Source organism: Empidonax traillii, unplaced genomic scaffold, assembly GCF_003031625.1.
Source record: "Empidonax traillii isolate 1590-97213 ecotype Southwest subspecies unplaced genomic scaffold, ASM303162v1 scaffold6:size4315531, whole genome shotgun sequence".
Lineage (NCBI taxonomy): Eukaryota > Metazoa > Chordata > Aves > Passeriformes > Tyrannidae > Empidonax > Empidonax traillii.
The window spans coordinates 2,545,051-2,568,405 of NW_020955199.1; the positions used below are offsets into that span (position 1 = coordinate 2,545,051).

The window sequence follows — 23,355 nt, forward strand, 5'->3', positions numbered from 1 at the left end:
GGTGAGCAGAGACTGCAGGAGCTGGGCCTGGTTAGTCTGGAGAGGAGAAGACTGGGAGGGCATCCCGTCAATCCACACAAATATCCCCAAGGAATGTCAGAAGATGGTCCCAGACTGTGTTTAGTAGTGCCCAGCAACAAGACAAGGAGCAAAGGCCTTAAACTGAAACGCAAGTTCTCCCTCAACCTGAGGCGGAATTTTTTTCCATGGAGGTGGCAGAGCCTGGAACAGCTGCCCAGGGACGGTGTGGAGTGTCCCTCTTTGGAGACATCCCAGACCCACCTAGACACATCCCTGTGTCACCTGTTCCAGGGGACCCTGCATGGGCAGGGGTTGTACTGGGTGATCTCCAAAGGTCCCTTCCAAACCTGACTGTTTTTTGAATCTGTGATTCTCTGTGTGGTATGAGTGATGCTGTTTTCAGTTCAGGGGAGCAAATTTCTTTGAGTGGAAATGAAAGAGAATCCCCAGGAGTTGAAGGCAGTGTTGGGAAAGAGCTGTCACAGTGGTGCTGAAGAAGTTCTGTCCTTCTGAGAAGTCTGTGTTGAACTAACCGAACGTTGCTGCTCAAGCATGGCAGTTTTCTGTGGTATGCCACATATTTTTTTTCCTTATCTGTCTGAAAACTTCTGTAACTTTTGTCTTCGCCCCCTGATTCAACTCATAATCTTGCTGTGGCAGCAGCAGCTGGAGCTTTTGGGATGGATAGTAAGTTGTCTTGCTCAGCAAGAATAATTTTAGTTTTTATTTGCATTTTCCACGCAGCGTGTGTTCAGTTGTGCTGAACTTCTCCATCAGGTTGATTGTTGGTGGCCTCCATGTGCGGTTGTAAGCTTAAATGTTTTGTCTGTGGGCCTCAAGCCTGTGGGTGGGTTGAGGTGTAGGGGTTTGGGAGGAGGCTGAGAAGGAAAAAGCTGGTGATTTAGTTATTAAATACCCTGAAGGTGAGAGAAGAGGCACCCTGTGCTCCATGAGCTCCTCCCTCCTGGAGCACTGTGAACTTGGTGGTTGTGTTTATATCAGAGGCTTTGTTGTGGCTGTGGTAGTTACTGGAAAAATCCACTTCAGTCCTGAGGATAACAGCTTTAATACAGCCTTCTGCTCAGGCTGAGTGTAATGATTAAACACAGTGATGGTGGAGCTGAAGTAACATGACTTAGCAGTGAGTGAAAAGACTTCCCTAGCGACCAGAATTGAGATGGCTCCTGTTGTGAGCGCTCTGCAGACCTGTGTGCCCCTATGTGTGTGTTTCTCTGTCTCTAACCCTCTGTTGTTCCATGCAAAAGCAAGCCTGGCCTCTGCAGGGGAGATCAGCTGTGGCAAACTGGAGATCTGGTGATGCCCGTGTGTTGCTGACACTACAGGGAGTGGTTCTCAGGGATTCTTAAACTCCAAAAGGCAGCTTGTCTTCAGACCTTGAACTGCTTAGTTGATAATAATTAATTTACTTGTTCTGGTTTACAAGTTATCAGCATTGAAAACTGCTAACTACCTCCATATAGAGAGACTTTATCTGTAAAAAGGAACCCCTGACATCCATCCTGTAACTTGGCCACTTGGTATCCCAGCAGCTTTGTGCTATCTTCTCCTTTAAATGAGAATATGTTGAGAAATCCCCAGTGGAATGTTGGTTCTGAACTCTGGAGTCTGTTACAGTTTTAATGTCGCACAATTATTGCCTCTGTTCCGTGGGGTAGGTCTGTGTGCAGTTTGAAGTGCTGTGTTAGGACCGTGTCAGACCACGTGTCAGAGCCCTGAGAGGAGTCTGTTCAGACACACGCCAAACGTTTACCTGCACAAATGACACGTCCAGGGTGCTTTTTTTTAGTACATTTTAATTTTATTTTCCCTTTTCCTGATGGACTGATGTTTAACTTCAAGTTTCCTTGAACATAAATGTTTATATTAATCTCAAAGCATGTGGTCTTTAACAGGAAGTCATTTAATTATTGTTTAAAAGTTACTTCTACTTTGAAAAAAAAAGTCTATAAAATGGAGCTGGTGAGAGCCTGAACTTGTATGTTTCCCTGCCTCAGATAAAGTTATAAGCATTAAGTTTTAATAGCTTATTTTCTAAAAATGCTGATCTGTGAATCAGTTTGGAGATTGTCTAGTGAGTAGATTCAGAGCTGTAGAAAACATGTTTGGAAGACAACAGTTCTTTCTACTTAAAACCATATATACTGGTGGTGCTCCTGATTTCTGATAATTAGAAGTATAATTCTGTTGTTAGGAGTATGAACCTTAAAAGAATACTTTATGATGATCTAGTCTGCTTTGTTTCCTGAGCTGTCTGTAGAAGTGATTTACTCTGTATTAAGTAGATGAAAATATTTGCATATTATTTCAATTCTACAGCTCTTTGACTTCTTTCGTTTTTCAGAAATTAGTGGGCCAACGCTGGACAACACAAATGTATCCTAATCTACCTATTTAGCATTGTAATCTAATAATGCACTTGTAGTTAATTCAGAATTTGTCATGTGCCACTCAAGAGTGCAAAACAATGAATCTAGGTCTTTTAAAGTGTAAGATAAAGATAGATGTAATAATTACTTACCTCTCCTATATATTTTTTAAATTATGAAAGGGTTTTTTAATAAATTCTGGTGTCATTAAGATACTTGTCTCTCAGTGGATCACCAAAAGCTGTTAATCTTGTAAGTCTCTTAAATGAAATGTTATAACATGTCCATTTACCAGGAGGTCATGAAATAAGGTGATTGTTCAGGCAAGGGTTGCATTCAAATGATTGAGGAGAAGTGGCATTAAGTATATATCTGCTGTTGTTTGATGCCCTCTAGACAGCTGTGAGAGACCTGGGTTATGGTGCAGTGTGAAAACCTTTAATATACTGCCAGTGGGTATCAAAAAAATGGTATATTCAGATTGTTCACTTCTGGTTTATGCATGGGCACAAAGTGTTGCCCTGCTGCATATTATTTGTTTCACCTTTCTTATGCCTTGCAAATCTCTACTTGAACTACACATTGCCTTAAAGTATTCTTGTCACATGCACATTAATGTGGTGAATAGTTAATTATATCACATGTGGTGAGTAATTTCATATTAATGTAAGTGAATGCACCTGATCTGAAGGATTCACTAAAGGGAAATGTTATACCTCAACAGAGGAGGTTAAGGTTTAGAGTGTGAATCTGTAGCTGCAGTGTGGCGTAAGTGATGTGAGTGGATTTGAGTATTTGTTTGGTCTCTACACTTTTAGAAGCAGCAGCATTAGATGGTCAAAATACATTGAACTGGGGTGGGAGATGAAGTTAGCCAATGCAGAGACTGAGTGCACCGATAAAAGTAGAAGAAAAACTAGAGAGACCTCCACAGGTGTAATTTACGTAGACGTTAGACTAAATGGATCTGAGTCCCTTCAGTTTGCTCAAGGAAGTGTATATACTGATTTTATTTATAGGGAGTTAACAGTGTGAGCGTTCATCCATGAAAATAAATGTGGACTTAGAAAGCAATTCAGAGTGACCAAAAACGCATAAAATTGAGTGGCTGGAAAGGATCATTAAGCAAATGGACCAGGGTGTTTTGCAGTGGGGAATGTGATTGATTAACAAGTAGGTCTCTGATGAACTGGTAAGTTTTTTTTTTTTAAAAGAGTTTTATGTTCTTGAGGTCTCAGAAGTTTTATTGGTTTTGTGTTTTGAGTAGAATAGAAATGATAAGCTGAATTACCATGCTTGGTTTTTAATTTTTATTATTATTTATGCAATTCAGTCATGTCGAAGGGTAGTAATGGCTTGTTTTGGTTTTTGCCTGTGAACTGTGGTGTCAAATGTATATGGAGACAAACTAGAAGATCCTAATACGCCTTCTGGTTTTAAACTTGCTGACATTGTAATGCCATAATACATGCTTTCAGATGCACTTGTTTTTTATAAGACAGCCTCAATTTCGTGATTTAAAGTGGAATTCTGGGTGTATTATTCATAGTGTGCCGAGTACACTGTGTAGGGCATATGCAAAGTACATAGAGGCTGCAGCCCTGTTTGTACTTAGGTTTTGTTTACATGGAGAGAGAGAAGAAGGTGTTAATAAAAAGAAAAAAATACCTTACAGAAGTTGTCTTCTGATACTAACACTTGGGCTTTGTAGACAGCAAAGTGCTGTGAATGAGAATCTGTTGTTCTTCTTTGTAGGTTTAAGAAGGGTAAAGCTTCACTCAAACTGAGACTAGAATGGACAGTTACTTCAAAGCTGCTGTGTGTGACTTGGACAAGTTGCTCGATGAATTCGAGCAGAACACAGGTTAGTTCCTACACTGGCTTGTTCTTCAAGTGGTCAAATGGCTTTTACCACGGAATCTGAAAACAGCATATGCTAAGTGAGAGCTTGTATGGATGAATAGAGGGGATCTAGAGGGTGTACACTGCAGAAGTAGAGGAGCCTTACAAACTTTGCTTTGATCTCTTCTTCCTTAACACAGATGAATATGACTGCCTTAGAACACCTCAAAACCCGTGTGACTCAAAGCACCGTTCCCTCTCCTCAGTCCCAGGTTGCTTACAACATGCATTCCCAGCACCAGAGCTGCCAGAGTATCCTGACAGCTGCCCTTCCCCAGAGAAGACCCGTCTGATTAGCTCCACTGGGACGAGGGATATGCTGCTCAGTCACTCACCACCGCAGGAGCAGAGTGTTGCTGGACCTGATCTTCTGTCCACTGTGGACAGTGGCTCTTTAAATGAAATGGAGGCTTCCAGCCTGGGGAGGTGTGGCATACCTGTGTGTGATCTTGTTAATGACACGGCTGATTTAATCCATGCTCACCAAGGTTCTCCGAAGTCACAGCCAGATGACTTCCAGTGCAGCCAAGGGTCAACTGGCTTTGGCCTGTCTTGCATACCTGTTCCTATTTGTGTGTCATCATCTGGTTGCAGCACAGAGCAAAGTGATAGGGACTCAGTGCTTCAAGATTCAGGATGTCTTACAATAGAGGAGATGAATCATTTAGCTTTAAAATCTGACAGTAACGCTACAGGAGAGATCTTGGATTCATGTGATGATCAACACAGGACAGAACCTGTAAAGTGCTGTGAAGTACTTGATCAGCCTGAACAAGCTGCTTACCTTGATACTGAATGTGTTCCTGTAACAACACAGAATTCAAATGCAAACGGTCCCAAAGATGAGAAAGCTTGTGAAAAACTGCCTTGTGAACCACAAGATGACAGTGCATGTTCTGCAGTAAGCAAAGAGATGCATGGAGGAAACGCCATAGGAAAGGGAGACCCAAAAGATGGCAGTAATGCTGAATCCATGCTTTCAGATCTGCCCAAGAGGCATCAGGTGCACAAAACCCACACATTACCTGGAATTTGTGTTGCACCAGGCTCCTTGTGTCAAACTGGACCTGAAACTTGTGTCAAAGGAGCTGAAGTAGAATTGGAAAAGAAAATCACAGAAGAGAATGTATATAGTGAAGAACTTAACAGCAGTGAGACACTAAAGAGTGTTTCCAGTTTGCATATTTCAGCTGAGGATGTCCAGACCTCTCTGTCATGTCTCCCTGTGTCCATGTGCGGTTCATTAGTTGTAACAGAAGAAAAGGTTAATCCTCTACCTCAGAGTGCAGTCACAGAGGTTATTAGTGGCACCGTGGCTGTTTATTCTGAAGCATCTAAAACTGATCCCTCTGGCAGGGAATCCCATGAAAATACTGACTGGCATGAGCAGGAAGAATATTTAGCTGAAATCGGCAAAAGTATTATGGAAAACAGTGAGGATGGAGAACAGTGCAATGCTGAGAATGTAATTCCTGGTGGTGACTCTCAGGAAATCGAAGCTTTTGCTTCTGCTTTTTTAGACCTTGAGGTTGAGCCATATGGTGTTGGTGTGGACAGCTTCTATGATGAAAGTATGAGCTCAGTTGTGGCTGACCTTACTGTGGAGGAGAGTGTTATTAAAAGTGATATACTAGTCAGCGACGCTGAGCTTGATGATTTCTTGTATGGACAAAGTCTGCAGTCCAAGGTGTTGAAGTCTTCAGACAACAATGGTAACTTAATAGAAAATGATGCAGATGAAGGGAACGTAACAGATGTGAACAACCTAGATTTCACAGAGGTCACTGAAGAACTTATGCAAACAAAACTGGAGAAGACAATGAGCATTAATAGTAAAGTTAAAGCATCTCTTCCTGCCAACTATTTGGAAGCTGCAGCAGAAGATAACATGTCTCATGGTCAGGATGTGACTGAGAGTGGCAGTGAAGCTCTGGCTTCTGATGTTCCTACTGAAGGTGCAAGACCAAAGCAGCTGCTTGGCCTTTCCCAAGGAGCTGCTGGTCAGAAACAACCAAATGGAACAAATGTACTTGAGAGAGAAAACCAGGAACACGGTTCTGTTACCCCAGAAGTTCCCCTCTCAGGCAGCAGTGTAAGTGTAGGTAAGAACTCTGACCCTAGGGAAAGCATCTCTCAAGTTAGAGGAAATCAGACATCTGAAAACACGGAGTCACTTAAAACATCTGCAGCTCTGTTGTGGAAACAGCCACTGTGGGTCCCCGATTCAGAGGCCCCCAACTGCATGAACTGCCAAGTGAAGTTCACGTTCACAAAGAGACGACACCACTGCCGGGCTTGTGGGAAGGTGAGTTATGGGAGAGGGGTCCTGTCCTGCTGAAAGGAAATGGATTCTGATTTAGGGATAACCAAAGCACAGCAGGGAAAGAAGATTGATGTGGTATTTCTACGTTATTTTATTTAACAAAAAAATAATTTTTTTCCCTTCATAGAAACTTAAAGAAGGTTGAACAAGACTGATATCTTGTCATATTTTTTGTGAAAATTGTAATTAGAGGGAAGTATGAAGAATGTTCTTTCAATGTTGGCTTGTCTAATGTTTTGCATAGAACAAGGGAGAGGAGGTGATGGACTACTTCATAGTAGTCATAGTGAATCAGCTTTTTGCTCAGCTTTTAAGTAAAGTAACTTTTAAAAAGTTGAGGTGATGCTGAGAATTCAGGTAAGTGGTTATACTATCTATAAAGCACTGTCCATGAACCTGGAAGGATTGCATTCTTTCAGGAGCTGTAACAGCAGTACAAGTGTAAAGGATTTATAGCCTAAATCTGTCCTCCTGCATGTTTAGATGTATAAGTTTCCCGGGAAGTCATCTCAGGGGAAAATGTGTGACTCACCAACAAAGCAAATAGTTGTAGAACATTTTTCAGCCCATGGTCTTCTGCAGTGAGTAAATGATGCCACATCTTATCTTTAATTCAGAATTCCGTTGTGAGCTCCTGTGGCTTAAAATTGTAGTGATGCATAAATGGAAATACTGTCAATACTAATGAACTTATCGTTCAGTATTGCTCTGTAGGATTTAGGGATGAGGACATAGAGGAAGGACTAGTGTCAGTACTAACTTTTTGTGTCCCTGGTGCTAAGAAACATCTGAAGAGGCTTGGTAGGGTTTTTTTCCCACTTCTCTTCTAGCACTGTGTGTTCAAAGCTTGGTACTCATTTATTTCAATTGCAGTAGGTGTGAATTAAAATGTAGATCTGACTCTTGAGTGCCGAGATAAGGAAGAACTCATTGTGCCAACCTAGAACTTTTTAACTTACTGCCACAATATCCTGTTGAGGTTCTGTAGTGATTTAAAATTCAGTTCTTCAGAGTGAGTTTTGTTTTAGTCATAAGACCGACCAATTTTAGGTTCCTGTTTTACATTTTACTGTGAAGTTCCTTGCACCTTGTTTGGAGATGGGGATGGAAGATGCTTCACTACACAGCCCTCTTTATAGCTGTAGGTGTGTTAGCTGAGGAGCTTTTGGCACAACAACAGTGTAATTAGAGGGAGCATCACAATCTGTGTTCATTAGGACAGCAAATGAAGGTAGTACAGATTATCTATACCTTATAGATACTGCAGTGCTATGCCGTTGTAACTCTGGCATAGCTTTGCTGAATGTCCAACAGCTTAACTTTTTGACAGACTTTTTGTCTTTTTAATATAACTTTTTATGTTGGAAAAAAACAAACATTCCTTGTTAAGCTGTTGTATGTTGTTTTTTCAGCCACCTGGTACATAAGGAAAAATTGGTAGGAATTCACAGTTGTGAGGCCAAACAGCTTTGCAGTTCCTTTACTGAGATGTTTGTCTCTCATGGTGCCCTTCCTAGCTCAACCAGGATCAATTCCTTCACTCAGCAGCCCCATCTTCACCTCCTTTCCCTTGTCCCTTAGCTTGTCTTTTAGATGCATTAGGATTAATTTCCCTGCTATCTTCTGTGGGTCCCAGTGTCACCAAGGGTATGAGAAGAATCCGCATTGCAGAGGATTGTGCTGCCTTAGCATTTGAAACCCTAAAATGGATTGTGGCTGATTAGCAATTAATCCTTATCAGTTACACTGTTAACATCTTTACTGAGCATGTGTGTTTTTAGTTGAGGTAAATTAGGTGTGGCACTAATGCAGAAGCACTTGAAATAGTTTCTTTTTTCAGCTCAGATTGCACCTATTACTGTTTTTGTAGTGACCTTTCCTACTTGAAGGAGTTCACTTGTAAAACTTGATTTTTTTTCTGTCACCACTGTTTTAGCTTTAGTTTGTTGTGGTTTTTTTTTCAGTTGACCCACTGTGTTTTCCTAGAGGTAATTAGGAATAGAAAAGACTTTGAATGTTCTTTCCACTTACTGAACTCTGGTCAGTGGTAGAAGGGTTCTGTCAGATCAAGGTTTCAGGAGACCTTTTGTAAGGCTTGATACTCTAGAGTCTGCTTATGGCTAAAAATGGTGTGACATTCTGAAAACTTGCAGATCACCCTTGAAAGAACATAAGGGAAAAGCAACAAAAGCTCTAGTTATTTATGTCAACTCTTGTACAAACCCAGCTTTACTAAAGACATAACTTTTTGAAGGGGATTATGCGGGTGTAGTCCAGGCTAATGAGAGACACTTTTTTCTCCATCTCTGCTTAAAAATAGATAAGATGTATATGCTTTTGGAGTAGAAGAGCACGTTCTGTTCTTTCAAAGCAGTTTTCTTTTCAAATACTCTGCTGAAGGGAGCTTGTGACATGAAGGCAAGGGTGCTTATTCTTCCTGAGAGAGTAGGAGAGCCTACTTACCTGACATGGCGCCTGAGCCAGCCTGGGTGAGCAGCTCGGGAAGCTCTGGCTTATGTTGTTGTCTGTGAGGTGGAAGAGGCAGCTTGGAATTTCGTAGCAAACTAGTAACACATGTTATGGAGAGATTTGGTGCAGCTACAGTCATGATCCTAAAGCAGTAAAGCAAATCTGACCCACTTCTGGGGCTCTTTCCTGTTGTTTAATGTAAAATAGTTATGGGAAGAACTAGGAGTGAATTTAGGAATAGGTGTTGCAACCTGAAATTCTTTTCATCACCCCAGATAAGAATTTTAATGTAATGCCACTTGGATCCTCCCTGCTGTTGCTTTTTGTTGTGCACATATTATGGGTTTTGTTCTTGTTTTTTTTTTTTCTCAACTTGAATATAAGGTTGCAGATGGTTTTGAATGAAACAAGTATATTTTTCAGAAGAGTTTTCCAGTTCCTGTGCAATTGTAGACCACACAATACGTCTGTAATATTTAAGCCAGTCCTTCTCTGATTCAGGTTTTTTGTGGTAGCTGTTGCAAACGAAAATGCAAACTACAGTACTTGGAGAAGGAGGCAAGAGTCTGTACTGGCTGTTACGATGACATTAATAAAGGTAAAAAGTTTTCTTTGAGTAATTGCAGTAACTAGTAAAGTATCCCTTTAACCTTTGCTCTTTTTGGGGAGCTTGATTACTTTAATTGGTGTATGCTTTCCTGTTGCTGAGATGGAGGGATGAAGAGAATAATTGTACCTCTTAGTTGGATTTTGGTTCTTATGTTAAACTTTGAGTAGCAAGTTGGTGATTTTTATAAAAAAAAAAAAAAATTTAACTCTGTAGGACTAAATATGAAGCTATACTGTTGGTTCATCTGTGACAGGGATTCTGGCAAAAGTGATCCTCCCTCCACAGTAGCCTTCTGGGTGTTTAAAGGCCATGTCCCTGCTTGTTCTCACATGTTACTTGCCCATTTTATGTAGCTTCCTGTCCTGGTGTTTTTACAAGTCACATAACAGCACTGCAGTAATTGAACCATCAGATATCCTTTCCTTAGCTGGAAGCTAAGCATGGGTGCTTACGGAAACATCTGGAGAAAAAAATGAGGTTTTGTTGTTTCATATTTAAATAACAACTTGAAAACATGCTTGAATTTTAATATGCCTCCTGAATGGAATTTGACTTGATAAATGTGATCTATGTGTTTGCACCAAGGTATGCACTGCAGCAGTACCAGGAGGTACAGGGGGTTTCTGTCATGAGAACCAATCTGGCAAATATACGGGCAGAAAATAAATGTAAATTTTCTTCCCTGCAATAGTCTGAGTGTGCAGATCACAAATTGTGCACTGCTTTTGCCAAAAACCCCCACCCAAAGTACCACACTGCAAATGAAATCTAATCAATTGAGAGATCTTAAAAACTAACCACACTTTTTCAGCGCAGGCATTTGAAAGGATGATGAGTCCAACTGGTCCTGTTCCCAGTTCCAGCGTCTCGTCTGAACATTCTGCTGTTCCACCTGTAGAGGAAGCCCAGATACCTGGTAGTGCCAACTCCCCTTCACCTTCTGCATTGTTGCCTATCTCAGCCCTTAAACAACCCAGTATTGAAGGTACAGATGCTATAAACAGTAGAGATCTAACACTTCTAGGATCTCTTTGGAAAGAGTTGCTTATTGCATGTTGGATTTGTACTTGGTATATTTTTTATACATTTTTGGTGGTATTTTTTGTGGGAAATATAAACTCCATGAGTGGGACACTGGACAGTTACTTTCACTTCCTAGTTTTGGTGCCAGGTCCAAGTCAGTTCTAAATCTCTGTGTATGAAATTTGGATGTTGCTTTTTTCATTGCCTTCTCTTTTGTGTAACTGTTACTTTTATAATTTTTACATGTCTTAGGAGATCTCTGGCTTGTGTTGTGACTGCCAGTCTTACAGTAAAAAAAAAAAAAAGTAGCTGTTTAGGGACAAATTGAAAAGGAGCAGTAGAGGTTCGTTCTCTGTGTAAATAAAAATGATTAGTGGCTAATTAGTGTCTTTGTTCCACTTTTATTAAACATCTGACCTTCTTCAATGAAAATAAATTTTTTAACAAAGTGATAAATTAACTTTTTTAGAGTGTATTTCATCTTTTAGCTGTAATATGCACTTCATTCTTACCTTAATACAGATGGATGATTGAGGAAATACTCTTCCTAAGATATGACTTAATAGATTTAATCGTAACATGGTAGGTCCCAAGTAGGAGATTTTTCTGCATGTATTTGGCTGACTGGAGTCTGATTGGTGTCAAACTCTACCTCTGCTTAATTCCACTGAACAGATTATCCATGTATTTGACAAGGAGAAGGGACTTACTTTTTATCCCTTTCAGACACTGGAACAGTGCGATAACATGCAGTTTTTGTTTTCTTACCCTCTCCCAGGGCTGTGCCCCAGAGAGCAGAGGAGGGTCTGGTTTGCAGATGGTATTTTGCCCAATGGTGAAGTGGCAGACACGACAAAACTGTCCTCTGGAACCAAGAGATCGTCGCAGGACTTAAGTCCAGTGAACCCTGACTTGCCAGAGACTCACCCGGTATGAGTGTGGAAGTGTGTGAATGTGCATAAATTACCTCTGCTTGCTATTGATGGGGCCTCTTACTTCCATAACAGTTCTGCTTTTAGAATCTGAGACACTATTTGAGTATTTTTTTGAAGTCCTTGCATTGAAAAACCCTGTAGTAATTTTCATTTCTAGGAAAACCGAAGGAAGGTTTTCAAAGGAAAACCTTGTTTGGTTTGGGGTGTCTGTGAACTTCAAAAATGGTATGGCAGAAAGTTTTCCAAAACAGGTCCTTTCTGTACATAGCCTTTGATTAATTAGTTTTGTGAAGGCAGCCTCAGCCACAGTTCTTAAACCTGTCACTAACAACAGGCTTGTAGTAGAAGTTTGTGTTTGCTTTCGGTTTTTATTTTTCCCCCAGTGGTTTGCTGTAGTTTTCCTGTTGGATTAGACTCGCCAGAATTTGCTTAATGCCCCAGAATACTCCATTGTAGGGTGCAACAAACTCTGTATATTGCTTCTAACGTGAACTAATATTAAACTGAGAGGGAGATTGGCTTGTTTTATCATGGATCACATTCATGGTGTTGAACTAGCCGCACTTTACAAGAAAAGCCCAAAGAAGAGGTCTGAGTTTGCTGTGGAAATATTTGGAGAAGTTCCTCAGCTGAAGCCTTTTTAAGGTAAAACATAGCTCTGACATGCTACCTCAAGTGATAACATAAAGTCTGTAATTCTCACGTGACCCAGGAGTTTTTAAAATACGTTGGTAAAAACCTAGACCAGATCATTATTATTTGTATATGAAGGATCTAGACACTTACCAGGTACATAGGATGCAAATCAGCTTTTATTCATGAAGAGCAAATAATAGTAGATGTGAATGCATTTGAACAAGAAAGGACTCCAAGGAGTTGCAGTTACTAAAAGGTATAGCCTGTCTCACATTTTGGGGAAAGAGTAGGATATTTTCACTTACAAAATGTGAGCAATGTCTAAAACTAAAAGCATCATGGACAAAGTGAGTGGGATACAGTTGATTGATGCTTAGTGTAAGCAGCTTCAGAAGCTCAAACAAAACCGCCACAGTGCAGCTCTAAAGCAAAGGTAACACAAAAGTCTGACTGTGAAGGTAAAAAATACAAAGTAATGTGGTAAAACACCAGCAAGAAATGCGTGGCGAAGAAGTCTGTTCTTGGCCCATATAGTTCATGTTTCTGTCTGTGTGTTTGTAGGGTGGTACTTGTGGGGTTGGTGCCCTTTTACTTTTTATTCTCTGGTAGTGTATTCAATAAAAGGAGGATTTGCTGGAGGTTGATGGGGACATCAGGAGAGCTCCTACAGGGCAAGCATAGAATTGTCAGGTGTTTCCTTGTTCCAATTCAAAGTCTTCCCTATGGAGATAGAATGCCAGTCTAATGTACTTGATAGCACATCTCTCAGGGTTTTTTTTGCTTGTTTTATTTTTTAGTGAAAGCTGATATCCCGATGTGCCCATGCTCACAGCTTGTCACACCTATCTCACTGGAGAAGCAGCATAGATTTGACTCCAAGCTCAAAATGAATCAGATGTAAAATCAGCTATTGGTACAGAGGGTAGAAGTACGTTTGCAGTACTGAGCTGCTGATTCAAGTGATGGCAACACTCAGTAGGTGTGAGTGGCAACATCAATTGCAGACAGGTTCCTGAAGAGGTACCTGGTGTGTTGATTGTGTCACATCTGACTGTCTATGCTAGAACAACGATTTGTGTTGCCAAACAAACAAATTAATGATGCAGCTTCACCTGTGTAACTCTTAAACATTAAAAAAAGAAGATCCAGGAGTGATTTGGTGGCTTTCTTCTTGTTAGGAGGAAATGCATCCTCAGCATTTGTGATAGCTTTCTTTCTCTTTTTGCATCTAGAATGCAGATAATGAAAGTTTAGCTGGTTGTGGGGCAGTGTAGAATTTCTGTTATTTCTTCTTCCTAGGCTGCAAACCAAGAGGAAGATGACATTTTAACTGATGTAAATCAAAAACAGAAGGAAGAAATTGATACTGTGGCAAGAACGGAGGAATCACATCCTTCTGTTCCTTCAGACATCGCACAGCAGGGTGTCCCAGGCCAGAGTGAGGTGGTTCCTAGTTACAAATCTGTAACTCCAGGAACTGAAGAGTGTTCTCCTACTGCGGAGGCTGAGAAGACGAGTTGCAGTGCAGCGGATCAGGCTGCACATCATGTATCTGTTAGCCCTTCAAGTTACAGAGCACTGTGTGGGATCGAAAAGTGTGTGCGGAGAGACATCAGCCTTGTTCCTGACGGGGATAAGCTGCCACCACTTCTGCTGGCAGTGGGTGAAAAAGGGAAAGGTAAAATCTGAGAAAACTGTTACTATTTAGTCAGAGAATCATAGAATGGTTTTGGCTGGGACGGACATTAAAGCCCATCTGTTTCCACTCCCCGCCATGGGCAGGGACACCTTCCACTATCCAAGGCTGCTCCAAGCCCCGTCCAACTTGGCCTTGGAGACTTGTAGGAATGGTGCCGCCACAGCTTCTCTGGGCAGCCTGTGCCAGGGCCTTGCCCCCCTCCCCCGTCACAGGGAAGAGCTTAAATCACCTGCTTAAGTATGAACTCGCGAGCATATAATTTGTATTCTAATACAATTCTGCTGTCACTTATTTGCTGCGTACTGGATTCTTGGATAATTGAACACGCATTATTAACAGGATCTATGTGTTAAGAGAAGAATGCTTTGTCATTTGAATACATTATATAGTGGTGTCTGTGCTCACCAGTGGTACCTGACAGTATCAGTGCATGGATGAGGAGCCAGCACACACATTAGTCAGTGATTTCCAAAGCAATGATAGCCCCAGTTTGCACCTTTGTCAGAAGCTGCTACTTCAGTGTTACATGTTCCTTGAATCTTAGGGTGAGCTGTTCATTGGTTAATCTGCAGCTGTTCTAAGTTTGGGAATAACTACCGCTCTCTTAAGGGGTCATATGCTATGAACTAATGCTTGGGTTGGCTGATGTGTTGAACTAAATTGTGTGTTAATTTGTTTAGATCCCATGGTGGAGGAACATCCATCTCACCAGAAGATCACCTTGCTGCTAGGGGAAGGAGGTCCTACTCCATTAACTTTTATCATAAATGCAAACTTGCTTGTCAATGTCAAGCTAATAACATGTAAGTATTGCACATTTTCTTTTCCATTAAATCCAGCCTTGTTTTTCAAACAGCATTACTGTAGTGTCTTATCTTCTTAAAGGTTCCTCAGAAAGGTGCTGGTGCTTCTCCACCAATGGACTGCATGGTTTGGGACAGGCAGAAATTGTCATTCTGTTGCAGTGTTTACCAGACGAAGATGTTTTCCCCAGTGAAATGTTCAAATTATTTCTTGACATCTATAAGGATGCAATGAAAGGTGTGTAAATTTTAATGTCCAACTTTTTATTTTATAGTATCTTCTTGCAGATCTTTCAAGTTGAATGTTGAGATGTAATTTTTCTTGAAGTATTTTTAAGTGTCTAATGATTCTGATGAAAGACCCTGCAGTGTTAGGCTTGGGTGCTAAATAACAGAAATAAAAGAATGTCTTTGTTTCCTGAATTTCTGTAAACATCATGTTTGCAGGTTTTCTTTTTGTTGTTTAGTTAGTTATATTGTGTTGGAGATCCTAGATATAAACCCTTGAGTCTGTGGTTTAGAGCATCTGGCGTGGTATTTGTAGAATTGCAGTGCTGATGTATGTAAATATTTTAGGTCTGTTGATGGACAGACCAACTGTTCACCAACTGTTATGTGCCAGAACATTAAACACTTCAGGATTTTTGGAATTTGTTTGAAGTAAAACGAGTTTCATATTCAAAATAATTTAGTTGCAAAATATAGAGCGCTTATTCTGTGGGTTTAGATGTCTGACAGACTTCAGGAGGCTCTGAAATCCACCACAGGCCTGCAAGTTTGTCAGAGGTCACTGGTTAGAACAGTTCTCTTGGCACTAATGTTTGGCTGACCCAGATGTGCAAACTCTCTGTCCTTTCTACAGGAAGGTTTGTAAGAAACATGGAAAACATTACTTTTACTGAAAATTTTCTCAGCAACAAAGAGCATGGAGGATTCCTGTTTGTTTCACCAACTTTTCAGAAACTTGATGATCAGATTCTACCAGATAACCCTTTTCTTTGTGGCATTCTCATCCATAAGCTGGAAATACCCTGGGCTAAAGTGTTTCCAATCCGTTTAATGTTGAGATTGGGAGCAGAATATGGGGGTAAGTTTTAACACCTTCAGTAGCTGTATAAATGTCAAGTTCCCTTTGGAAAATAAAAGGGTTTTTTAGACAAGTAAAATATTTAAAATCATCTTTGCAGTATTTTATGGTACACCTGGGTAAGACTGACATGGGAGGGCCACCTATTGAGACACTTGGGAATGTTCATGGTCATGCTGGACTGACTCCCTTGATTTTACTGGGTTTTTTCTTAGCTGATGAGAATGCTAAGAAGCCAAAACTGATATGAAAAAAACCCTGATGTAAAAATGACTGACTTTTTTTGTTGTAGGAAAAAGGGTTGAAGGGATAGTCTTCGCAAGCCCAGTTTACAACTCTGACAGAATGTGGGTTTTTTTAATAACTGAAATTAAATATATTGGCAAAATATTACTGGTTCATAAACTGAGTGCAGGTATTGATCACCCACAAGAATACACTGGAAACATCTAGGCCTGTGAAAAGGCAGGACCCCACCATTCTAGAAGCTGCAAGTCCGTCACTATGTACCACTGGCTTGTTCAAGGATTTCTGGAGTCCACAATGGATCACTTCCAGGCAGGCCCATATCTGTGTGGTGACGAGGATGGTAGCTGCTTTGTTCTTTCTCCTGCCAAACTATTCATTGTGTTTTGGGTTTTTTGATCAGTTTTGTAGGATTTAACCATGGGTGACTGAAGGACAGCCCATGACAGAGAATGAGAGGACTGCTGTGCTGGCTTTGGCTGGTCAGATAATGAGATTAAGGAACGGGTTATAGCTGAAAATATACTATATAAATACTTTGGGTAGGAAGTTTTAGAGTTGTTGATAGGTAAACAACCTATCATAAAAATAGGTTAATACATGTAAAAATGCCCTTTTTCCTTCCTTGTTCCCAGCCTATCCAACTCCTTTGGTGAGTTATAGGCACCGGAAGCCACTTTTTGGAGAGATTGGGCATACAATTATGAATCTGCTTGTTGTGAGTAAATGTTTTATTATCTTCCTCTTGTAATTTAAATATGTAAAATATCCTCAAAATTCTGAACCTTGAAAGCAGTGGGTTTTGGTAAATTTTAAAAGCAAATGTTTTTGTTCTTCATACTTGACTTGAAACTTTCTTACCCAGAGGGTGAGTGAGTTTGGAAAAGTGTTTGTTTCACCTGGTATTGTTATGCATCAGTTCTGGTAGCGAGGAATGGCTTTAAAAGATTGACATTTGCATTGAAGCTGGTAGTAATCACTGTTTAGGTGCATTTTTCTCTTCCAAGCATCAGTGTGGTGCAGCAACTCTAGGCTTAAGTCTGACACTATTAAATGTAAAGCAAGATGCTGTGGACTAACGGTAGGAGGAATTACTTACCACAATTAACCAACCTGACTGACTTTTGTGAAGGAGTTTCTGGCAAAATCATAAGACTAAGTCAAGTCTGGAATTCATGTAATTCCCTGTGGCATTCCTCTGTTACCGAGACAATTTGATTTAAACTTCCAGTAAGCCTGTTTCTTGTTAATGTAGGAATCTTATCCTGTAATTCCATGATCTAGCTCCCAGCATGATTTGTGATGTGGCAGTACCAATGTGTAACTGCATTCTCAGATTCTGAGGAATCTTAATGTGCTGCTGCTGACGGGGGGTTCTAAAGAATTCTACTGGGCTTCCCCTTCACAGCTGTGTCAGCTTGAAGCAGGCAGTGGGAATATTCTCCTTGGCACAAGTTTTTATCACTAGATGACTGCAAAATATTCTCTTGGTGGTGCCTTGGTATCTGTGATGCAGATCCTCAGTTGAAGATCGTACAAAACCTCTCACCACACAAGTGACTGAGGCTGTCGTAACTGATGGAGGCAAAGGGCAGCTGTGATTTACATCCTTATTGTTGCTCAAATTATGTCTGTTCCATGGCAACCTGGAGTGCACTGAGATGTGTTTGTAAATGCCCTTCTTGTGCTGATTGAGGAACGTACTGATTGCCTGGCTCAGCTGCTGAAAAGAGCCTTTTTATACCTTTTTTTCAACTGAGCTAGTGAAGGCAAATGAGACCATTTCATACTTAATGTTGTTGTTCTAGGAAAAAAACAGAATTTTGCAGAAGTGGATGAGATGATGGGTGATGTCAGAGAAAGGTTTAAGAAATGGTGCAGTATATTCAATTAATAACTCAGCCAGTTAGAGCTGTAGGGGACAAGGTGTGAGCCTGGAAACAAACTCATTTAGGTGATGGCTTCCATGCTTCACTTTTCTATCAGAGAGGGAGGATGCTGAAGTTTTTCCTTCCCTAAAAGAGTAAAATCCTAATGTGTATGGAGTAGCCATAACCCACTGGTAAACAGACCTATCTTGTCATGCTACAAGCTTGTTAATACATTCACTAAGGTACCTGTCACATACATCCCAGTAGGAAAAAAAGGGATCACTAAGTTTTTAGCCACTCTTAATGTCTTTACTTTTTAGAAGTCCTAGAGATGTATGTAAAGTACTTTTATCTAGGTGATTTTTGTTGTAAAAGATAAGAAAACAATAAATTGTCTCCTAATGTAAATACTTCGTCTGTTATAGGACCTGAGAAATTATCAGTATACTTTGCATACCATAGACAACCTTTTTGTTCATGTGGAAATGGGTAGAAGCTGTATTAAAATACCCCTAAAAAAGTATAATGAGGTGAGTAAACTCATCTTGATTAGCTTTCTAATCCAAGTTGCTTTAATCATTATTTTTCATATAATGCCAGTCACAACTTTACCATGAGCTCTTCTTTAAAAAAACCTTTCTGAACTGTTATATTGACCTAAATATGTAATGGGAGTATGAAATTACTTGAGCAGACACCCTTCCTTCCTGCATATGCTGAAAGGTGGAAAATGATGAGTTGAGGTTTAGGATAACTGTTAAGTGCTGAAAAATCAGCAGTTTCTTCCAAATCTTTTAGTATTTTCAGGGATTCTCTCATACACATTTTGTGGTGATGGTGTTTTGCTGAAGACTTCAAAAAAAAAAAAAAAAACAAACCAAAAGAAAAAAACCCAAACCAACCAAAAAAAAAACCTACTTGAATAGTAAGTGCAATTTGTCAGTGTAATGACAAATTTTGTATTGACAGATAATGAAGGTGATAAATTCTTCAAATGAACATGTAATTAGCATTGGAGCAAGTTTTAATACCGAAGCAGATTCTCATCTGGTGTGTGTGCAGAACAAGCATGGTCTCTATCACACACAGGCAGTCAGTGCCACGGGACATCCCAGGAAAGGTAAGTGCTTTACTGGAGAAAAAAATCACATTTCTAGAGCAGAAATGTAAGTTCACTGTTAGGCTGCAAGGAAAATGCAACTCTGGTGTCACACTGAAATGTGTTTAAAAAAGGAGTGTAAGTGGAATGTTACTAATGGCTGACTTGAGTGACACGAAGTGGTGCTCACTTTGTTCCTACTTTTTCTAGTTACAGGTGCAAGTTTTGTGGTGTTTAATGGAGCCTTAAAAACATCTTCAGGATTTTTAGCTAAATCCAGTATAGTTGAAGGTAAGAATTTTGTCCTGTGTATTTTCCTCTTAAGAGAACTTATAAAAAAAAATAAAACCAGCAGTCTTGGGTATGCCTCAGTAAGCTAAACTCTTCAACATTTTTTATCGTCATAGAAAACCTGTTGCAAACAAAATGCTGTATAAAAAAATACGTTAGTTCAGCTACTTGTTGTAAACATACAAAGTTTTAACTCTCTTTAGTCAGTGCAAGTCTTTCCTTTATGGAGCTATTTTCATTGCCATATTGCTGAAATACATATATTGGCACATAAACAAAAAAAAAATTCTAAGAGTAGTCCAAGAATGATTTAGCCTTCGTTCTGTTGACAAAAAGATTTTTTTTCTTCCTCTTTCATGTAACATTTAATGCTGTAGTTCACGGATGGAGTCTTTTGGTGCTTTTATTTATGAGCTGTAGGGGTGAGTTGATCCCACTGGAATTTAAGCCATGATTCTACTAAAAAGCTGTGCTGCTCTTCCTGTAGATAATTTGGGATTTTAACTGGATTTGTTCTAGATGGACTAATGGTACAAATAACACGAGAAACTATGGAAAGCCTTCGTCAGGCATTGAGAGACAAGAAGGACTTCAGAATTACCTGTGGAAAAATGGATACAGGGGATGTAAAAGAATACGTGGATATTTGCTGGGTAGAAAATGAAGAGAAAACAAACAAAGGGTAAATGTACTGTCAAAGCAGAACATCTTAGAGAATTCTTCTTTCCAGTGTTCAGATTTTTGCCTTTAGTTTCCTGAAATTAATCTAAAGTATTTTTATTGAAAGACAGTGATTTGTACCTTAAATGTTTTATAGCTTTTTAAAACTGCAAGATTGGCTTTATATTAAGTGCTTTTAGTTCCCTGTTTATTTCTTTATTTCATACAAGTGACTCAATCTAAACCATAAAATGTTGTTTTAATTATTAATCATACTATTGTCTTCCATAGAATTTTAAGCCCAGTTGACGGAAAATCAATTGGAGGAACTCAGAGTGAAAAAGCACCACAAGGCAGAGACTTCGAAAGAGAGGGAAAAGTTATAAAGTGCACTGAAGTTAGTGAATTACATTGTTCTTGAGCCTTTTCTACTTTTTGAATAGTTAAGTTGTAAAATGAATCGTACTAAGTGATACTACTAAAAAATACGGCTGCTTTGATGTGTAGCCACATTGACAGGCAGAATGTTCTCTGTGGTGAGTTTACATACTTTTCATTTTTCTCCCTTGAAGAAGACTAGAAGTCTGTTAGCATTGGCAGCTCTGTAAATGCATAGCCCAGGCATTCTATGGGCACTGAGGTGTTGTGATGAAATAGCCAAAACACTTGGGTACTTTGGCAGCCAATAAGCACTAGTGCTTGCTCTGCTCTGTGTTATGTGCACGCTGAATTACTCTTTTTTCTTATTTTGGGATGTAACCAGGCTGCTCACTGTTCTTACCCTTTCTCTGGTTTCAGGTTTGCTATTTTGTGAAGGACAGTGAACTCTCCAGTGCTGTTCCTCACCAGTTTGCTAAAGAAATTGCCACTGCCTGCAGCACTGCTCTTTGCCCTCACCTCAAAACCCTGAAAAGTAACAGGATGAATAAGATAGGCTTGAGAGTTTCCATTGACTCAGATATGGTAATCTTTCAGTTTTCATTGCAGACTCCCCATTTCACTGAAGTATGTTCCCTTGCACAGACCCTGGATCTGTCCCTGAATGTTTTAAATACTTTGCTATACCCCAGGTGAAGAAGCTGCTTTAGTGGCTTTTCTCACTTCATGCCAGCTGAAATATTCTTTTACTGAGATACTACACTTGTAGTGTTGTCTTGTTGATACAAAAAGTATTAATTAATATCAATATTAATGTGTTTCCCTCCTAGGTTGAATACTTAGCTGGATCTGGAGGTCACCTTCTTCCACAGAACTATCTGAATGACTTGGACAGTGCTCTGATTCCTGTGATTCATGGTGGAATGTCAGATCCTACCACTCTACCACTGAAAATGGAATTAATATTTTTCATTACAGAACACTTGTTTTGATGAGGCTGATGACAGGCAATATACTGATTTGCTAGATCTGAACACCAAAGTTATAACGTCACAAACACTAAAAATGTTAAAGTTTCTAAACCTGTTATGTTTAATAGCTTTTCAAACTGCTTTTTTAACCCCTTCAGATCCTCTCTGGTTACTCTGCCACAAAGGAATTGTAGTTTGTAATGTATCCTAAAGTTCTGAAAGTTTACACTTAATACAGGTGCAGAAGAGAACAGGTTTTGTTATTCTTTACACAGCTGTAGCATTGACAACGCCAGTGTAACTCCAAGCCATACTGCCTTGCCTCAACCTCAGATAAGTGTGTTACTATGACTTCCTACGGTTAAATGTAATCTCTGCAGCAAGTGCTTCCCACCTGCAGTGCTGAAGCAAAGCTGGCCCAGAACTGTTCCTCTGCCCTCTGAGGTGCTAAGACGAGACCCTCTGTAGCTGACTGTGAGCCCCGTGTGTCAGGGCAGGGAGAACTCTGCAGGTGTGGTGAAGACTTTGTGGGTGAGCTCCTTAACATGGGGATTGATGCTGGTGCTTCAGAAACATATGCTCTGAATTAATGTTTGTAGAGAACTGATTTCTTTCTTGTATTTATAACGTTTTATCTAACTTAAATGGATGCTATTTTTATAAAAAGTGCTTTTTTTCCTTTACTGCAGTTTAGAAGTCCTGATACAATTTGACCTTTCAAGGATTACAAAAAAAGATGATTAGCTTTGATGTAATCTACATGTAGCAATAAGTCAGACAAGAACTCTGCAATATTTTTTCTGCTCCTGTCTGCTGCTTTTGCCACCTTCTAGTAGCCACCTTTACTTTCAGGGAGAATAGATGTATTAAGTGTGAATTTTCACGAACAGATTGATTCTAGCGGAAGGTGTCCCTGCCCATGGCAGGGGTGTTGGAAGGTTCCTTCCTTCCAACCCCAACCATTTGGGGATTTTTAGTATACTTGAGGTTCTTGCATAGTATGTATTTTTGATACTGGGTCACTTAGATCTATTTATGTATTTGTGATGCATGTGATTTGTACTGAGGTTCATGGAACCACAATGCAAGTTTGGTAACTGCCACAAAACTGTTTATCAGGAACAGAACCAAAACTAAATATATACAACATCTGTATTGTTTTCAGTAGAAATGCTGATACAGTTTTATAATGGAAGTATTAAAACTTTGATGCCTTCTTGATGCTAATAGGGGATATTTTATGTTTTTGTATCAAAAACAATTTGTAAATTAACCTTTAACCTAATCTGCTCTTCTGTTACCTGTGCTTTAACACACTGGTTCTAGAAGTGTTCAGGCTTCAAGATCTTACCCTGGAGGAAACTGCATTTCCGCTACTTTTTGGTGACTTCTTCAGAGACACTGCCCTTCTGGAGAAGGGCTTGGACCCACACCACACACAGCAGGAACAAAACATGCCCTTGTTGAAAAAAAGCTGCCCCTGAGCCCTCGAGCCCAAGCAGCATTTCAGGGCTATGGTGGGGCTGAAGTGGCTGTGACCAGCACGCTGCACCCCACAGGTGTCTGCAGGGGTACCCAAACCAACAGCTGCCTCTTGGAACTTATCCTCTACTAACTCCTTTTCAGTAATGATCAGTAAAGTTAACTACAGTGCTTGCAATCTCTGTCTGTTATTTATAGTAAAACAGAAAAAAACCCCGTAGTTTGGGTGGGTGTGTCCTGTCTTTGGAGCTTTCTGGGAACTCCTGACATTGTCCACCAAATCTGATTTGTCATCTGGTGTGCAACAAGCCAATAATTACACACCTGAGAGACACTGAATATTTATTTCAGAACTCCACAGGTCGTCAGTTCTCAGTGTGTTCCACAAACCCACCACAGCAGCTGGACTTTCTGTGCCATCATTTATACACAGGAATCCAGAATTAGTGACTTGCCAAGCAC

At 40.0% G+C, this 23,355-nt stretch overlaps 1 protein-coding gene across 1 annotated transcript; it reads left to right on the top strand.

The window, feature by feature from the left end:
- Window positions 1–207: 207 nt before the first annotated feature.
- On the top strand, window positions 208–23,099 carry ZFYVE16 (zinc finger FYVE-type containing 16). The gene is made up of 18 exons (XM_027880863.1): window positions 208–1,423; window positions 4,163–4,272; window positions 4,451–6,615; window positions 9,604–9,700; window positions 10,524–10,697; window positions 11,514–11,665; window positions 13,606–13,984; window positions 14,686–14,808; window positions 14,891–15,046; window positions 15,671–15,895; window positions 16,777–16,859; window positions 18,438–18,542; window positions 18,982–19,132; window positions 19,322–19,402; window positions 19,922–20,084; window positions 20,354–20,459; window positions 20,861–21,025; window positions 21,271–23,099. Exons 2-18 carry the CDS (start codon window positions 4,203–4,205, stop codon window positions 21,430–21,432), a joined length of 4,557 nt encoding a protein of 1,518 aa, XP_027736664.1. The 5' UTR covers window positions 208–1,423; window positions 4,163–4,202; the 3' UTR covers window positions 21,433–23,099.
- The last annotated feature ends 256 nt before the right edge of the window (window positions 23,100–23,355 follow it).